Source organism: Natator depressus, chromosome 8 (assembly GCF_965152275.1).
Source record: "Natator depressus isolate rNatDep1 chromosome 8, rNatDep2.hap1, whole genome shotgun sequence".
NCBI classification, from domain to species: domain Eukaryota; kingdom Metazoa; phylum Chordata; order Testudines; family Cheloniidae; genus Natator; species Natator depressus.
In genome coordinates, this window is record NC_134241.1 from 92,673,068 (window position 1) to 92,686,413 (window position 13,346).

A 13,346-nucleotide genomic window follows, 5' to 3' on the forward strand; every position below is an offset into this window, starting at 1 on the left:
TTCTAAAAACATCTTCAGACATCTCTGCTTATTTTTATTTTTATTGTCTTCAGGAAACAGAACCTCTCTACGCCCAGATCAACAGACCTAAGAAATAGCATTATTACAGGCTTGTGGTGCTTCAAGACTCAAGTGAAAATCTACAACCTGACAGGCCTTTTGGCTCTTATGCTTGATTTCGATTGATCTTGTCCGACAAAGGATAGAGGATTGCCCTACCAAACGTACCTGACAGTTTTTGGCAACGAATGGCAAATTTCTATGGCAGCACAAACATAAAAACGAGCCCCGCTTACCATGCCAAGCGTCTGAGTTCTGAGCACCCACAGTACGAAATCTTACTCCTTGTTCTTCATTTAAACTTTTGTCCTCTTCGTTACCTCCCACCTGGACAACGGGCATTTGAAATTGAATAAGTATTAGCCATTGTTTTTCTTTTAAGCAAAAAAATCAGAATCCATATGTAGCAGTGGCATCATCATTCAACAGCCTTTCAGGCACAAGTCTGCACTTTTTATGTCATGGTGACATGTTTCTCATTGTCATTTATATCAGGCTACTCTTGACATTATAGTCCCCTCCCTCACCCCACCTCACCTCCGTCTTGGCATATTTAAAAAAAAAAGACAGGCTGTGTTATTTTTTTGTATTTCCTATTCTGTTGTTTTGTATGGGTAACAGAATTTAACAGCAAAATGCCTCCTATGGAAATGATTCTTAACTTGAAACCGCAGAATCAAACTGTGTTGATTATCCATCCTGGTTGAAAAACATTGCCAAATGGACCTTTAAGTTATAGCGCATCGTGAGGAAGAATTGCTGCTTTCTGTTTGAGTACTCATTCTGTGGGTGGAAAAAGGACATCAAATCCCATTGATGAAAGAGGTGAAAAATATGTTATTTCCTAGGAAACACATAAAACAAAGTACAGTAAAGGAATATTTTTTATTTCTTAGCTATCTTGCTGCTGTAATGCTATGCAGACAAGTGTTTTCTTCTCTGTGTGCCATTTTTGAAGAAAAAAATCATTTGCCAAATAATTCTGGTATAATTCTGGTTTATGGATTTTAGACGAAACAGACTTTAATAAATGGGACAATGACGGCATGAATTTTGGAACAACAAACTGATTCTGTGATCAAATTGTTCATCTTTATCACTTTTTGTACATCGGAAAATTCAAATGGGATTTTTATTTTATAACTTGAAAAAAATCTCACGGTTAGACTCTTTAAATGTTTAAGGGGAAATGGCTTTAAGGAGTTCAAATGAAAGTTGCCAGTTTTTTGTAAATATAAATGTTATGAAAATTCTTTTAATAATGCCATTACACTGTAGAGAAGGTAGCAAATTGCAGTGTTTGGGAGGCGTGGCAAACCCAATTTGTGGTTTTTGCATCCCATATGTTTTTTCACATGCTTATTACAATAGGCAGAGAGGCTGGAGTGCCTCCGCCAACAGCAATTTGCTTGTCAGCAACTCGTAAAATTGCTGGGAACGCAAGATTTTATGATCTAGATTTTTCCACACAAGTATACATTCTCCACATTAAAAAAAAAACCCCACATTTCATAGACGTTTCTTTGATTCTGAAATCTCTAAATGGAAGTCATCAAACTGTTTACACACAGAGCAGAAGAATTAAAAAGCTCCTTTTTTTACATTTATGAAGCAAACGTGCCGTGTTTGGGTTCATATGTTAGCACATGATTTTCATAAAGAATCTATATATTTTTGCCCTACAGAGAATTGTTATACAGGTCAAATGTGTTTTCCTGGTGTTCCTATGCAGTTACAGTCTATTGAATTTAGTGGTTTAACACTAAAAAAAAAATATTAAAGAAATCAACTGATTAATCTGTTTTTAGGGTTATTGCGCAGATTTTGTTTTTAACTTGAAACATTAGGATTTATATTTCTGTCATTGATTTAAATAGGCCTGGAGTTGTAAATCTTTTACTTTCTTTCATCTCTATATAAGCTAAAAAGGGTTTAGAAGACGGCGTATTTACTGTAAACAAAGAAAGCTGAAAGATGAACTGGTGATTGTTGATATGTACACCCAAATCTCATGATTCCAGTCTGATCTTTTGAATTAGCTAAACTAGAGAATTGTGAGTTACCGAAGATATATGAATGACATATTACATATGGGTAGACCTAATGACCATGCAGAGAAGAGATCTTATCCTCCGGTCCGTCATTGTTTGGTGCATATTCCATAGGCATGTAGAGACACTTGTAGTAAAGTCATATTTTCACATCAGAAGAAAGATGCAAACAGTTTTCTAACTGTAGGAGTTAAATCAAAACCAGATGGATTGTGTGGTTTGGGGATTAAAATAAGGGAAAAAATATTTCCACGGGGCATTTCTTTTTTAAGGATATTTTCATAATTTTGATCTCAATAAGTGGTGCTACTTTCTTCCTCGATACGACAGTTTTTAGGTTTTGTCTTGCGGTATTGAACCATGAAGACAATAATTTTGTTTCCTCATAAACATTCAAAGCGTTCCATAGTCAAGACATTTTCAGTTATGCAGTAAAATGTTTAAAGAGAAGGAAAAGCAGAGTCAAGACTCAGTGAATCCACTGACATTACATATATAGGGCTCAGATTGGAAAAGTAGTACAAACTAAATGAGGTTGGGATTTAAGATTAGTTTTATGAGAGACCATAGTCCACATTGTCATTGGGCATTTTTTTATTTTTAACCAATATTTTTTTAAAATACATTGATAGCTACCATATCATTATCACTAGACTGCCCTTCCTTGTCATACATAGTTGAGATGCAGAGGAAAGTGGGGAGTCTGCACTGTACCAGTATTGTAGATAAATAACAGATCCAGCTTGTGCAATTGTTTAAACCCTCATCCTTCACTAGCACTAAATTTGTCACTTTAAATTTTAAAACCAGGGAATCCCACCCAACATCCTGTTACCATCCCCAGAAGTTTCTTGATCTTTACATGTCATGAAAAATATTTTGATAGACAGTAGTCATCCAAGTGTCTGATGAAACCTATCATCTAATAATGTACTGGGCACCTTCTTTGCAAAAATGTTTACTCTGTGGTTTTCATTCATTTTTATTTCTGCATTCTGACACATATTTTTTTAATAAAGATGAGAAAGATAAAATGACTGTTGCAGTATGTTTCTAGACCTACTTTAACTTTACCTCAGATGATGACCATTTGTTAACATATATGGACACATTATTTTTAACTTTGTGTAATGCATTCAACAAAAAAACCAACAAATTTTTAGAAATTTTCCATTAATTTCTGTAACACACCATGTAATACTGTTACAAATAAAAATGTTTAAAAAAATCATTGTCCTTCAAGTCAATTTGTTCCATAGTCTCTGCCCATTGCAGAAAGCTGCTCACAGAAAGGTGCCAGAGTTTCTCTTGAGTACAATTTGCCATGGACAAGCTTATCTAAGACTAGGGATTTTTTGGGGGTGCCCAACCTTAAGCGGACCTTGTACCCAGAAGTGTTGAGGACCTGCCCTCCAAAAATTAGTCCCCTTTTTGGGTTTCTTAAGGTAGACACCCAACATCACTAGTCATTTTTGAAAATATTGGCCCATATCTCACATCTAATCAAATATATGATCATATGAGGAAGACCGTGGCGTATAAGACCATCTCAAGCAGAAGCTGGTTCATGACTAGAGAAGTTGTGAATCATCATCATACTGAAATTTCAGCCTTCAGATAAATCATGTAATCATGACAACTCTTAGGCTAGGCAAAAGCCGTATAATGAAAGTAAAAGTTTGACTTTATGGCCAACATTTTCAAAAGGAGGTGCCCAAAGGCACTTAAGCATGTGTGTAATTTTAAGCAACTGAGTAGCCCCATTTATTTCAGTGGAACTTTTCACATGCTTAAAGTTATATATACGTCTGGATGCCTTGTTGTATTGAGGCACCAAGTCAACCTGTGGAACTCCTTGCCAGGGGATGTTGTGAAGGCCAAGACTATAACAGGGTAACTAGATAAATTCATGGAGGATAGGTCCATCATTGGCTATTAGCCAGGATGGGCAGGGATGGTGTCCGTAGCCTCTGTTTGTCAGAAGTTGGGAATGGGCGACAGTGGATGGATCATTTGATGATTACCTCTTCTGTTCATTCCCTTTGGGGCGCCTGGTATTGGTCACTGTTGGAAGACAGGATATTGGGCTAGATGGATCTTTGGTCTGACCCAGTATGGCCGTTCTTATCTTCTTAAGTCCATATTTTCACAACAGAATAAAATTGGCCTGATTTTCTTAATTGCTGAGCACCAAAATTGAAGGTTACAGGAGCTGCGTATGGAGAATAACTGACATGTTTTGTCCAGTGAGTGATGCCAAAATATACAATATGTGGGACGGAAATTTAAGCAGAAAAAAAAAATCTTGTTTTGATGCTGCCTCCTCTCCTCTAAAAGAAAACAACAACAACAAAGAAGTGTCCCATCTTCCTACAGATTGTACTGAGCCATTAATTGCTTACATGGATGCATACTGTTTGATAAGAGTTTAATCCGAGCTCATGTTCCTAAAGTAAATGCATGCAAAAGCTAATCTAATTATAACAGTCAATGTATTTAAATATTAGATAAATATTAGTAAACTTTCCATGGAAGTTTCTTTTGATAAAAACTTGAGAAATGCCGTAAAATTTAGGTTCTGACCATTTAAATGCAATAATAAAGAGAGGTATTGGCTTAATTTGATGTGACAGCCTAACTTTTTACATTAGGGACCAAATTCTTGATTCACTTATGCTCATGAAACTCTGTTTACTTCAATTATTTTGCAGAGCTGTAAGTGGGAGGAGAATTCGGTCCAACATTTGCACTTTTAACATGTGACTTCATAGATTTTTGAGGCCAGAATGGATCGTTCGGGTCATCTAGTCTGACCACCTGCATAACACAGGTTTATGGCCCTTTTCCATGTGCCAGTCTCAGTCTGCACAGATCAAATAAGGTGATATGCTTCCTTCTTTGCTTAGATTGTAAGATCCTTGGGGCAAGGGATGTCTTTCATTATATGTGTGTACACTGCATAGCACAATGGAAACCCAATCCTAATCGGAGTCTCTAGGCACCACACAATAAATATCAAATTATAACATCAACAAGCCAATAAAGTCTTTAAATTATTCTTTCAAAGTCTCGAGGACTCCAGAAGTCTAAAGTTCATATGTAGGAGGAGAATTTCCATCTAAAAGGGTGAAAGAAGGAGAAAGAATCAAAAATAAAACTGGCAAAAACCAGAAGTACTGTATAGGAAACAAACCCTCAGAATTTGTTCAGGATTGGAAGAGATAAATTATGTCACAAAGATAAGCAGGAGCAAGACCTTCTAGGTTTTTGCATGTATTATTAGGGGATTTCTAATAGTGATTTGTTGGATTCCTGGCAGTCAACACAGAGTCCTCAAGAGAGGAGAAATCTGCTCAGAGATACAGGTACTTGAAAGCATCCTATTGCTATAGTTCTGTACAAGATGCAAACTCTTAATGGAGGAAGACAAAGATATTTTTAATTATAAAACTCCAATGTGGGCTAGGGGTGATGAGCAGTCCTATAGCACGCATCACAAATGGAAAGATACTCTGTGGTAGCAATGGTGCAGTTACAGTTTTGTGGTGAAGTAAAGACTGAAGAGCTAATCTGCAAAATATAACAACTGTATAAAGGCTTGAAGCAGAGTTCATTAAGAAATAAAATACAATGCACCTTATCAGGTGTAACTGAACGCACCCAGCATGGCAAAGGAAGAACTGATATACAACTAAGTAACTAGTTATGTTAATATAGTGAGAAATAATATTTTTTTCCACTTCTCTAGTACCTTAAATTGTAAGGATCTCAAAGCCTTTTATGAAGGTGGAAGAGCATGACTCGTCTTATGGCAAGATTACCAAAAAGGGAAAATATCATAAACAAATCTGATTCTTATTGCAGTAACTCAATGCATAATGCTAACATTATAATCTGGGCTAGGTGGATCACTAACAGAATGTGAGTATAGCCCAAGATATACATTTGGATATGTTCTATAAAATGGTAAGGAAATTATATTCATTTGACAGGTGCTAATTAAGGGCATGATCCATGTAGCAGTCAGAGTGTCACTGGCAGAAGGCTTGAGGCTCAGCCAAAGGCTCAAGGTTCTGGCAGATTTCCCTTTCCATGTCAGTGAATTCTTATAAAGCAATTGGTGAGGTAGATGGCAATTCATGGTTTTACCTTTACTGCATTATAATAGCCATGGTGGTTTCGTACAATGAAATCTTAACTACCATAATGTGATAACAGTTGCTAAAGATAATTGCTTCTTTTTCCTATGCTATGACATAGCTTCTCATGCAAGTCCTTTTCCTGAACTGTGTCTTTTTTTTTACATGACATATCCTTTACAAAGTAATTCAATTTCATATGTATTACTTTTCTAGTGAACGACATTAGCAATTAGAAGAACGTCGTCAGAAAGGAGCGAGTGAGAATGCCTGCTCTCAAATAGCCATGGAGCAAATTTGAAGCCATGTTGTGTGACTGTTTCTTTCCACCAAATGCTAAACATGTCAGGGTAAATGAACAAAATAAAAGTCTCTTTGGCTACCAGCAAATGCAATATTTGGAAGAAATCTCTGGAACGACTCTCTGAGCCTGAGTCATTTGTGACTCTTTTCACTGATACCATTTTTCACAAGTATTTGTATTGTACCTTCTGGCATCACTACACTACCTGCTCTGCAGAATATTTGGGTTCATCATGGAGATGATGCCCGCGTAGAGCCCCATTGAAATCCATGGGGCTCTGCATGAAGTTCAGTGAAGAACTGTGGCTATGGTTTGGTATCGCTTTCCTATACCACCAGTACAGATTTCCTGATTGTAGGGCCAGTCCTACAAACTCTCCCAAGGGTAGACCTTATTTAAGTACGACTTACTCAAGTACGATTAAGGATTTGCAGGATCAGGCTCTGTATTGAATCAAAAAAGTGTAGGACTGGAAGGGACTTGGAGAAGTCTTCTAGTCCAGTCCCCTGCACTCAAGTATAAAGGACTGCAAAAGGAGTAATAACTTAGGATAAATAAATGGCTTGGCTCAGAAGATAAAAAGGTATTTTTTTCCTTCTTGTGGTTGTTGTCAGAAGGTGTGTGGAAACTGAATTATACATCTCCACGTGTAGCAACCTGACAATGAGAACTATGGCGAGATAGCCTGATACGATTCCCTGATTACTCGTAACAAAACAAAATCATCCTGGAATATCAGGTCCATTAGTAAAACGACTGTCCACCTATTAGTTTTTACAGCTCTAAATAGTCTTATCTCAATGGAACTGTTTGCCTTGTGGTTCATCTATCAAGCCTAACATCTCTTATCAGGGCCTGACAACTCTCAGAAAGAATAATAGACTTAAAATACTCTCTTTAAATAGTTTTCAGCAAGAAAAGAATTTTTAAAGTATCTTTAAATATCTGATATTATTTGCTATCTTTTCAATCCCATTTCATAGCTCTCTAGGCACCATCTGTATTTGTCAGAGCACCCCTTACCAGCAAGGCAGGGAAATCACAGCCAATTTAAAGGAAACAATACCAGGGTTAAGAAAGCAGGAAATCTGTGTTCATTCAGAGTCAGAGATATCCATGAAAGTAAAGGGCAGGAAAAAACTAGGGCTAAATGGCGGGCCTTGTTGATGGCAAGAAAAAAACCCATTTCCTTAATATTTGGGCCCACTAAAAAAAATCAGTGGTTTGAGCATTGGCCTGCTAACCCCAGGGTTGTGAGTTCAATCCTTGAGGGGGCCATTTAGGGATCTGGGGCAAAAATTGGGGATTGGTCCTGCTTTGAGCAGGGGGTTGGACTAGATGACCACCTGAGGTCCCTTCCAACCCTGATATTCTATGATTCTATGAGTTGAAAGTTAGAGGATCCAGCTCTGAATTTTGCATTTTAGGCCCATCTCTTATTGTATGTGCCTGATTTTGCTTTGAAGTCCACTTTGGAGAGTGCAGTGGTGTATGGTGAACGCCAGCACATGGGTACCTCTATCTCTTTCTGATTAATACCACCCTCTTTATCTGTTAATCCAGTAACTCAAATGTGGTTAATGTGCAGATCACTCTGCACTCAATTGTTGGTTTTAAAGTATACATTGCATGCCTTATGTCTGTAATCTTGGCTCTGGTATGGTTATTGCTAAACGGTATACTGCCTTCCCACACAGACCCCCACACTGAGAGGTCTTTCCTGTAAATGGGGTTTATCTGTGCACCAATGATTAACAACCAAATCGATCGTGTCAAAGGTTGAGTCAGCTACATCTGATAGACACAACATTGTTTTATATTGAGACAGCATAATTTGAAACAGATATAAAACTCTGAACAGCCTAGACCATCTTTCCTAATCATTTGTCCTCCATGTATAGAGATGAAAGAGGAGTTAATCATTGTCTCCATGCACAGTGATATTAGGTTAAAAGGTGGCCAACATAACCACAGATTTTCATGAGCATTTCCCATAAAGACTTTTGCTTGTTCTGTGTTAAATCATTAACATTAAGTTGCTTTGTTCTAAAGATGCAGAAGCTGATTGCTTCAGATGCATGGCTGAATAATATAATTATAAGTAACTGGAGAACCAAAAGAGACCAGTTCACTAAACTGAGGCTGGATTTTAGTTTTAACTATGATTTGTATTGTTAGAATTGATGTGCTTAATTTTTATAGGACACCTTTCATTCACATATGAGCAAAAGCACTTTACCAATATTATTTAGTATTTGTGTGACAATAATGCCTAGAAGCCCAAACCAAGATCAGGGTCCCCCCTGTGCCTTATGTGTACATATGCAGTGAGACACAGTCTGTTTTAAAGAGTTTATAATCTCAATAGTAAGCTCCCATTTAGGCACCAAAATGAGAGCTGAACTAAGTCTAGCCATTAATGTCGATGCTTACGCTGGAGCTGTAGAGCACATGTGAAAATCTGGCCCTCTGGGTCTTGTCTCAGGTCTCCCAAGAAGTCTATGGCAGAGCAAGGCGTTGAACCCAGATCTCTAGAGTCCCCATCCAGCACCGAATCACCAGATCATTCCTCCTCCTTTACCATTTATTGTAGTTTATGCCAGTTTGTCTGAGAGCATATATAATTCCTTGGGCAAGTTATTGATAAAAAGGTAAGAGAGGTGTCATATGATTTGTAATAATCTACCAAATCATAATGTCAATGGTGTCACCCTCTGCAGCATAGTCGGGGGGGGAGGGGCTTGCTACCTCACCCCACCTCTAGCTGTAGGTCCTCTGGTTGATGGAAATGTTGACAATACAGTCTTATCAGAAATGGGTCAAGTTGAGCCTCATTCAAAAGCCCTTTTTCTCGCAAACACAATGGTACCAAACATGAGACCCCTGGGGCAATTATGTAGCTATATATTTGAGAAAATATTTAGCAATGTTTTTAATTATACTTTAACACAGGCATGTCAAACATGCAGCCCTTGCAAAAGGCTCTCAACTGACAGTGCTGTGTTATATCAGTTAATGCTTAGAACAGAATACCGGATACAGATTTCTGTAAATGGAAGGACTGCTTCCAGTTGATTTGCCGTCATCGGCAAAAAAGAAGCAATTCAGTGGTATTGATTGTCATCTTTGTTTATTATGCCAAAATAGCTGTAATGAGTCGCCATTAAGACATCAACATCCAGCAAGAAATTTACTGGAATCTATCCACAAGTGGTATGCAAACAGGTCCACAACATACATTACATAACATAACTCATTGCAATCCCAAAGTAATTTATTACAAAATCCTTGTTTTCACTTTGGTCTGGATCATTTTTGGACATCAGGAGGTAGAGGACTAGTAGTTGAATCTTTGGTAAATACCATCACAGAGGGTCTGGTTAAACACAATGCTTGGTGGCACCTTACATGCTATAAGAAGTACACTCATTAGCTGAATTTGACAAGGTTGGAGAGAACGTAAATCAAGCATCAGGAAAAAGTTGAAGATGTTGGGACAAGTGTGAGACTCTCCTTACAGTAGGTCTGATGGCATGTGTTTTGAGAAGAACACCTGCTTCTGTGATACGCTGGAAGCCTGAAGGCATGCATTAAGCACAGTTTCAACATGCGAGAAGGTGAGAAACTGTATGAAGCAGTCATTCTTAGTGAGAATGTTGCTTGGAAAGTGGGTGCATTGACCCCAGAGTCACCCACGCATATGACATCATGTATCATATTGAGTGCTACATCAAAAATGTAAGTAATGTGTTGCGGCAAAAGTAAAAGTAACAGAAACAAATAAAGGTTTTACTACGGAAAACGGTGCAACTCAGCTGGAGTTCATAAATTGCCTCACAGAGGCTCTAATGGATGGAAAAGTGGTGGCGATGGCTGACGCAAAGGCTAAGTACAGAGAAATACATGCTTTGAATGGGATTGAAGAGGAACTCACACTTCGCAGAAAGGCTTTTAAAGCACTTGTTGTCAGGGCGCCGGACCAGATGCTGGCCTGCTCCCTGACAAACTTTGCTGCTGGGTAACCAGAGAGCCTACTTGCACTGCCTTGGAAGTGACAGAGTAGCCACAGCATCTGATTGGTTGCTGTTTAGCGGCCCTGCTTCTGAGCCTGGCACCCACAGCAGATCAGTGGCAGCTCAATGTGTACCATGCTCGCATCTGTGCTTGCCTGCTCCTGCTTCTAATCCCTGCATCTGCCCTGCTCCAATCTGCTTCCAGTCCATGCTTCTGCCTGGTTCCCATCCTTGTTTCCAAACCTGCTCCTGTTCCAGCTACCTTCCGCTCTGGTGCCAGCCCTGTTCCTCTCTGGTTTCTCAGTTCTGGATTTGATCCTTTGACCTATGACTCTGGTTACCCTCCAGCTCCAGCATTCAGCTTCTGTTCCTCTGGTACTGATCCTTGGCTCCACCTCTGGCCAACGACTCTCGTTACCCACTGGCTCTGGCATTCAGTTACTGTGCCTCCAGTGCTGACCCTTGGCTCATCCATGGACTCTGTTCCCCCGGACCCATCTCTAAGCAGTAGACCAAACTCTTGTTTCAATCACTAGGCCTGACCACCCACGGCCCAGTCAGTCGCATATATTGAAAATGAACTGTGGGATATGGGTAGTTTTTAGCAATCCTATCCGCAGAAATGAATCGCAGCACATATCCTTAAATGCAGCAAAAGACGTGGCACTATCAAAAGCAGAAGAAAGTGCTAATGTCAACAGTGATATGAAGACTCTATTTGCAGCTGCTAAATTTTTATGGAGAACTAGTTTGTCCTGCTAGATGGACATTTCAGGGATCCATAGCTGATGCCAAACCTGAAAAAATTGTACTGCATGCGAAGAATTGCTTGAAGAATTTTGGCATCGCCTGGTGTAATGAAGCTGCTGCCTTGCACTGTTCAGTGGAGTTTCTTCATAGTTCCCATGTGTAGGCTTGCACTAAAATTATCTTGCTTGCCATCAATGCCACAGAGAGAGAGTTTCTAATGAACTCTGGAGTTTTGCACAAGACACAGATGTTCTAGCGCTCTCTGTGAAACATTACCCCAGACTTCCGCAGGATTCCATTTTTGTGACTGCTGCTGGGGAACAGAATCGCTGTATATCCCTCAGAGATGTGTTCGTATCACTCAGACCATTAAAAGTCACCACATTGCCAGGCTTCCACATCCTTTCGGGATGTTACACTACTGGAAGGTTGGCTGGAAAGATCAAATTATCTTACTGGAAAGCATCTGAGTCAGCCTCTGAAGACTTTTTCCTTGCTCTGAAAGTGCTTGGAATGATTGAGATAGACACTGATTTGGTCATAAATGCACTGGAGGTGTTCATACACCAGGTTTACTATTTGAAGACCAACACTACAACACTTGCAGAGATACATTTTCCAAGAAGCAGACAAACAGAGAAAAGTTGACAAGAAATGCATTTATACTCTCTAGCAAGAGGGTAAATTATCAAGCAATGGAATGGCTCCAGGATGGTCGAGTACATCCAAAACTACCCTCCCCTGTCAGGTATGGATGGGTCTTGGAGGGTGGACTCATCACACCAGTTACATGTGAAATACCATGCGTTCCTGAATCAGTCCTTCAGGTAATAAAATGCTCATGTGGAAAGACCAAATGCTTAGCAACCTGCAAATATTTGGCTAGCAGCCTGCCTTGTACAGAGATGTGCAAGTGCAGCATGAAGGAGGAGGAGTGTGACAACGTGCCTAGCAGTGGCACCCTGGAAGGAGATGACACTGCTGATGACCTGTAGAATAAATGTTTTCAGACCTACACATCAAGGCTAACTTCTTTAGGATTACCAAAGATCAGTGCCTTTTTTTATGTCAGACATGCGTCCCTGTGTTAAAGTATCATTAAAAAAGTTGAGTTGTAAATATTTTTTTGAATATATATCTATACAATTGTTCTAGGCGTCTCTTGTTTGGTACCATCGTGTCCATGGGAGAAAGGGCTTTCGAATGATATCCAACTCTTCGCCCATTTCTGATGGTATATTATCAAAATTTCCACAGACCAGAGGAGCTGAAGCTAGTGGCCAGCGTTTTCCCCCTTTCACACCACAGAGGGTAAAACCATTGAAATAATGATTCTGTAGATTTTTACGATTCAAATGACACCTCCCTTACTTTTCTATCACTAACTTGCCTGCAGAATGAGATTTTACTACATTGTGCTCCCAGACAAATTGTGACAGACAAAGTGACTATGTAGGCCACTGCAACAGCCGTTTTGCACACAGATGTCGCTCACATGCCGCCTTAGGACACAAATCTGCAAGATATTGAGCACCCTGAACTCTTCTCTGAAATCAGTGAGAATAGAGGGTGCTCGTTACTTAGGTGGAGCTCAGCAGCGCCTAGAAGGATCCATCCCTTCAGCACTGGGATCTATTTTATTAAGAGAGGAGATGTTCACCAGGACTGTGGGGCCATTCTCATAATTTCTGAGAATCCCAGGGCATCTTTAAATTCTACCAAACATGAACAAACAGAACCAGCAATGCTGTCAACTAAGGTGCTATGCAAACACATAAATAAGATCATCCCTGACCCAGAGAGCTCAGTCTACACAAGGGGAAAAGGAGGGGTGGAACAGCACGGTAAGAGTAAAATGGAACCCGTTATGCATAATAAATACTATCCCCAGGTCACCTCTTGCCTAGCCATTGTAAAACCTTAGATATGAGGAAAAAGGCAATTTCTATGTAACCTAACATTTAATACAAGATGATTCATAAATTTTAAGGCTAGAAGCGACCCCTATCGTTATCTGATCTGATCTCCA

At 39.3% G+C, this 13,346-nt stretch overlaps 1 protein-coding gene across 11 annotated transcripts in view; it reads left to right on the top strand.

Moving 5' to 3' along the window:
- DAB1 (DAB adaptor protein 1) overlaps window positions 1–3,299 on the top strand; it is a 665,352-nt gene extending 662,053 nt beyond the window's left edge. For all 11 annotated transcript variants that reach the window (XM_074961667.1, XM_074961662.1, XM_074961656.1 and 8 more), the window contains one exon: window positions 54–3,299. Coding sequence is in view for 1 of the 11 variants with exons in the window: in XM_074961664.1 (XP_074817765.1) it covers window positions 54–98 (45 nt within the window). In the remaining 10 variants the exon portion in view is untranslated. The remainder of the gene's footprint in view (window positions 1–53) is intronic.
- Window positions 3,300–13,346: the final 10,047 nt, after the last annotated feature.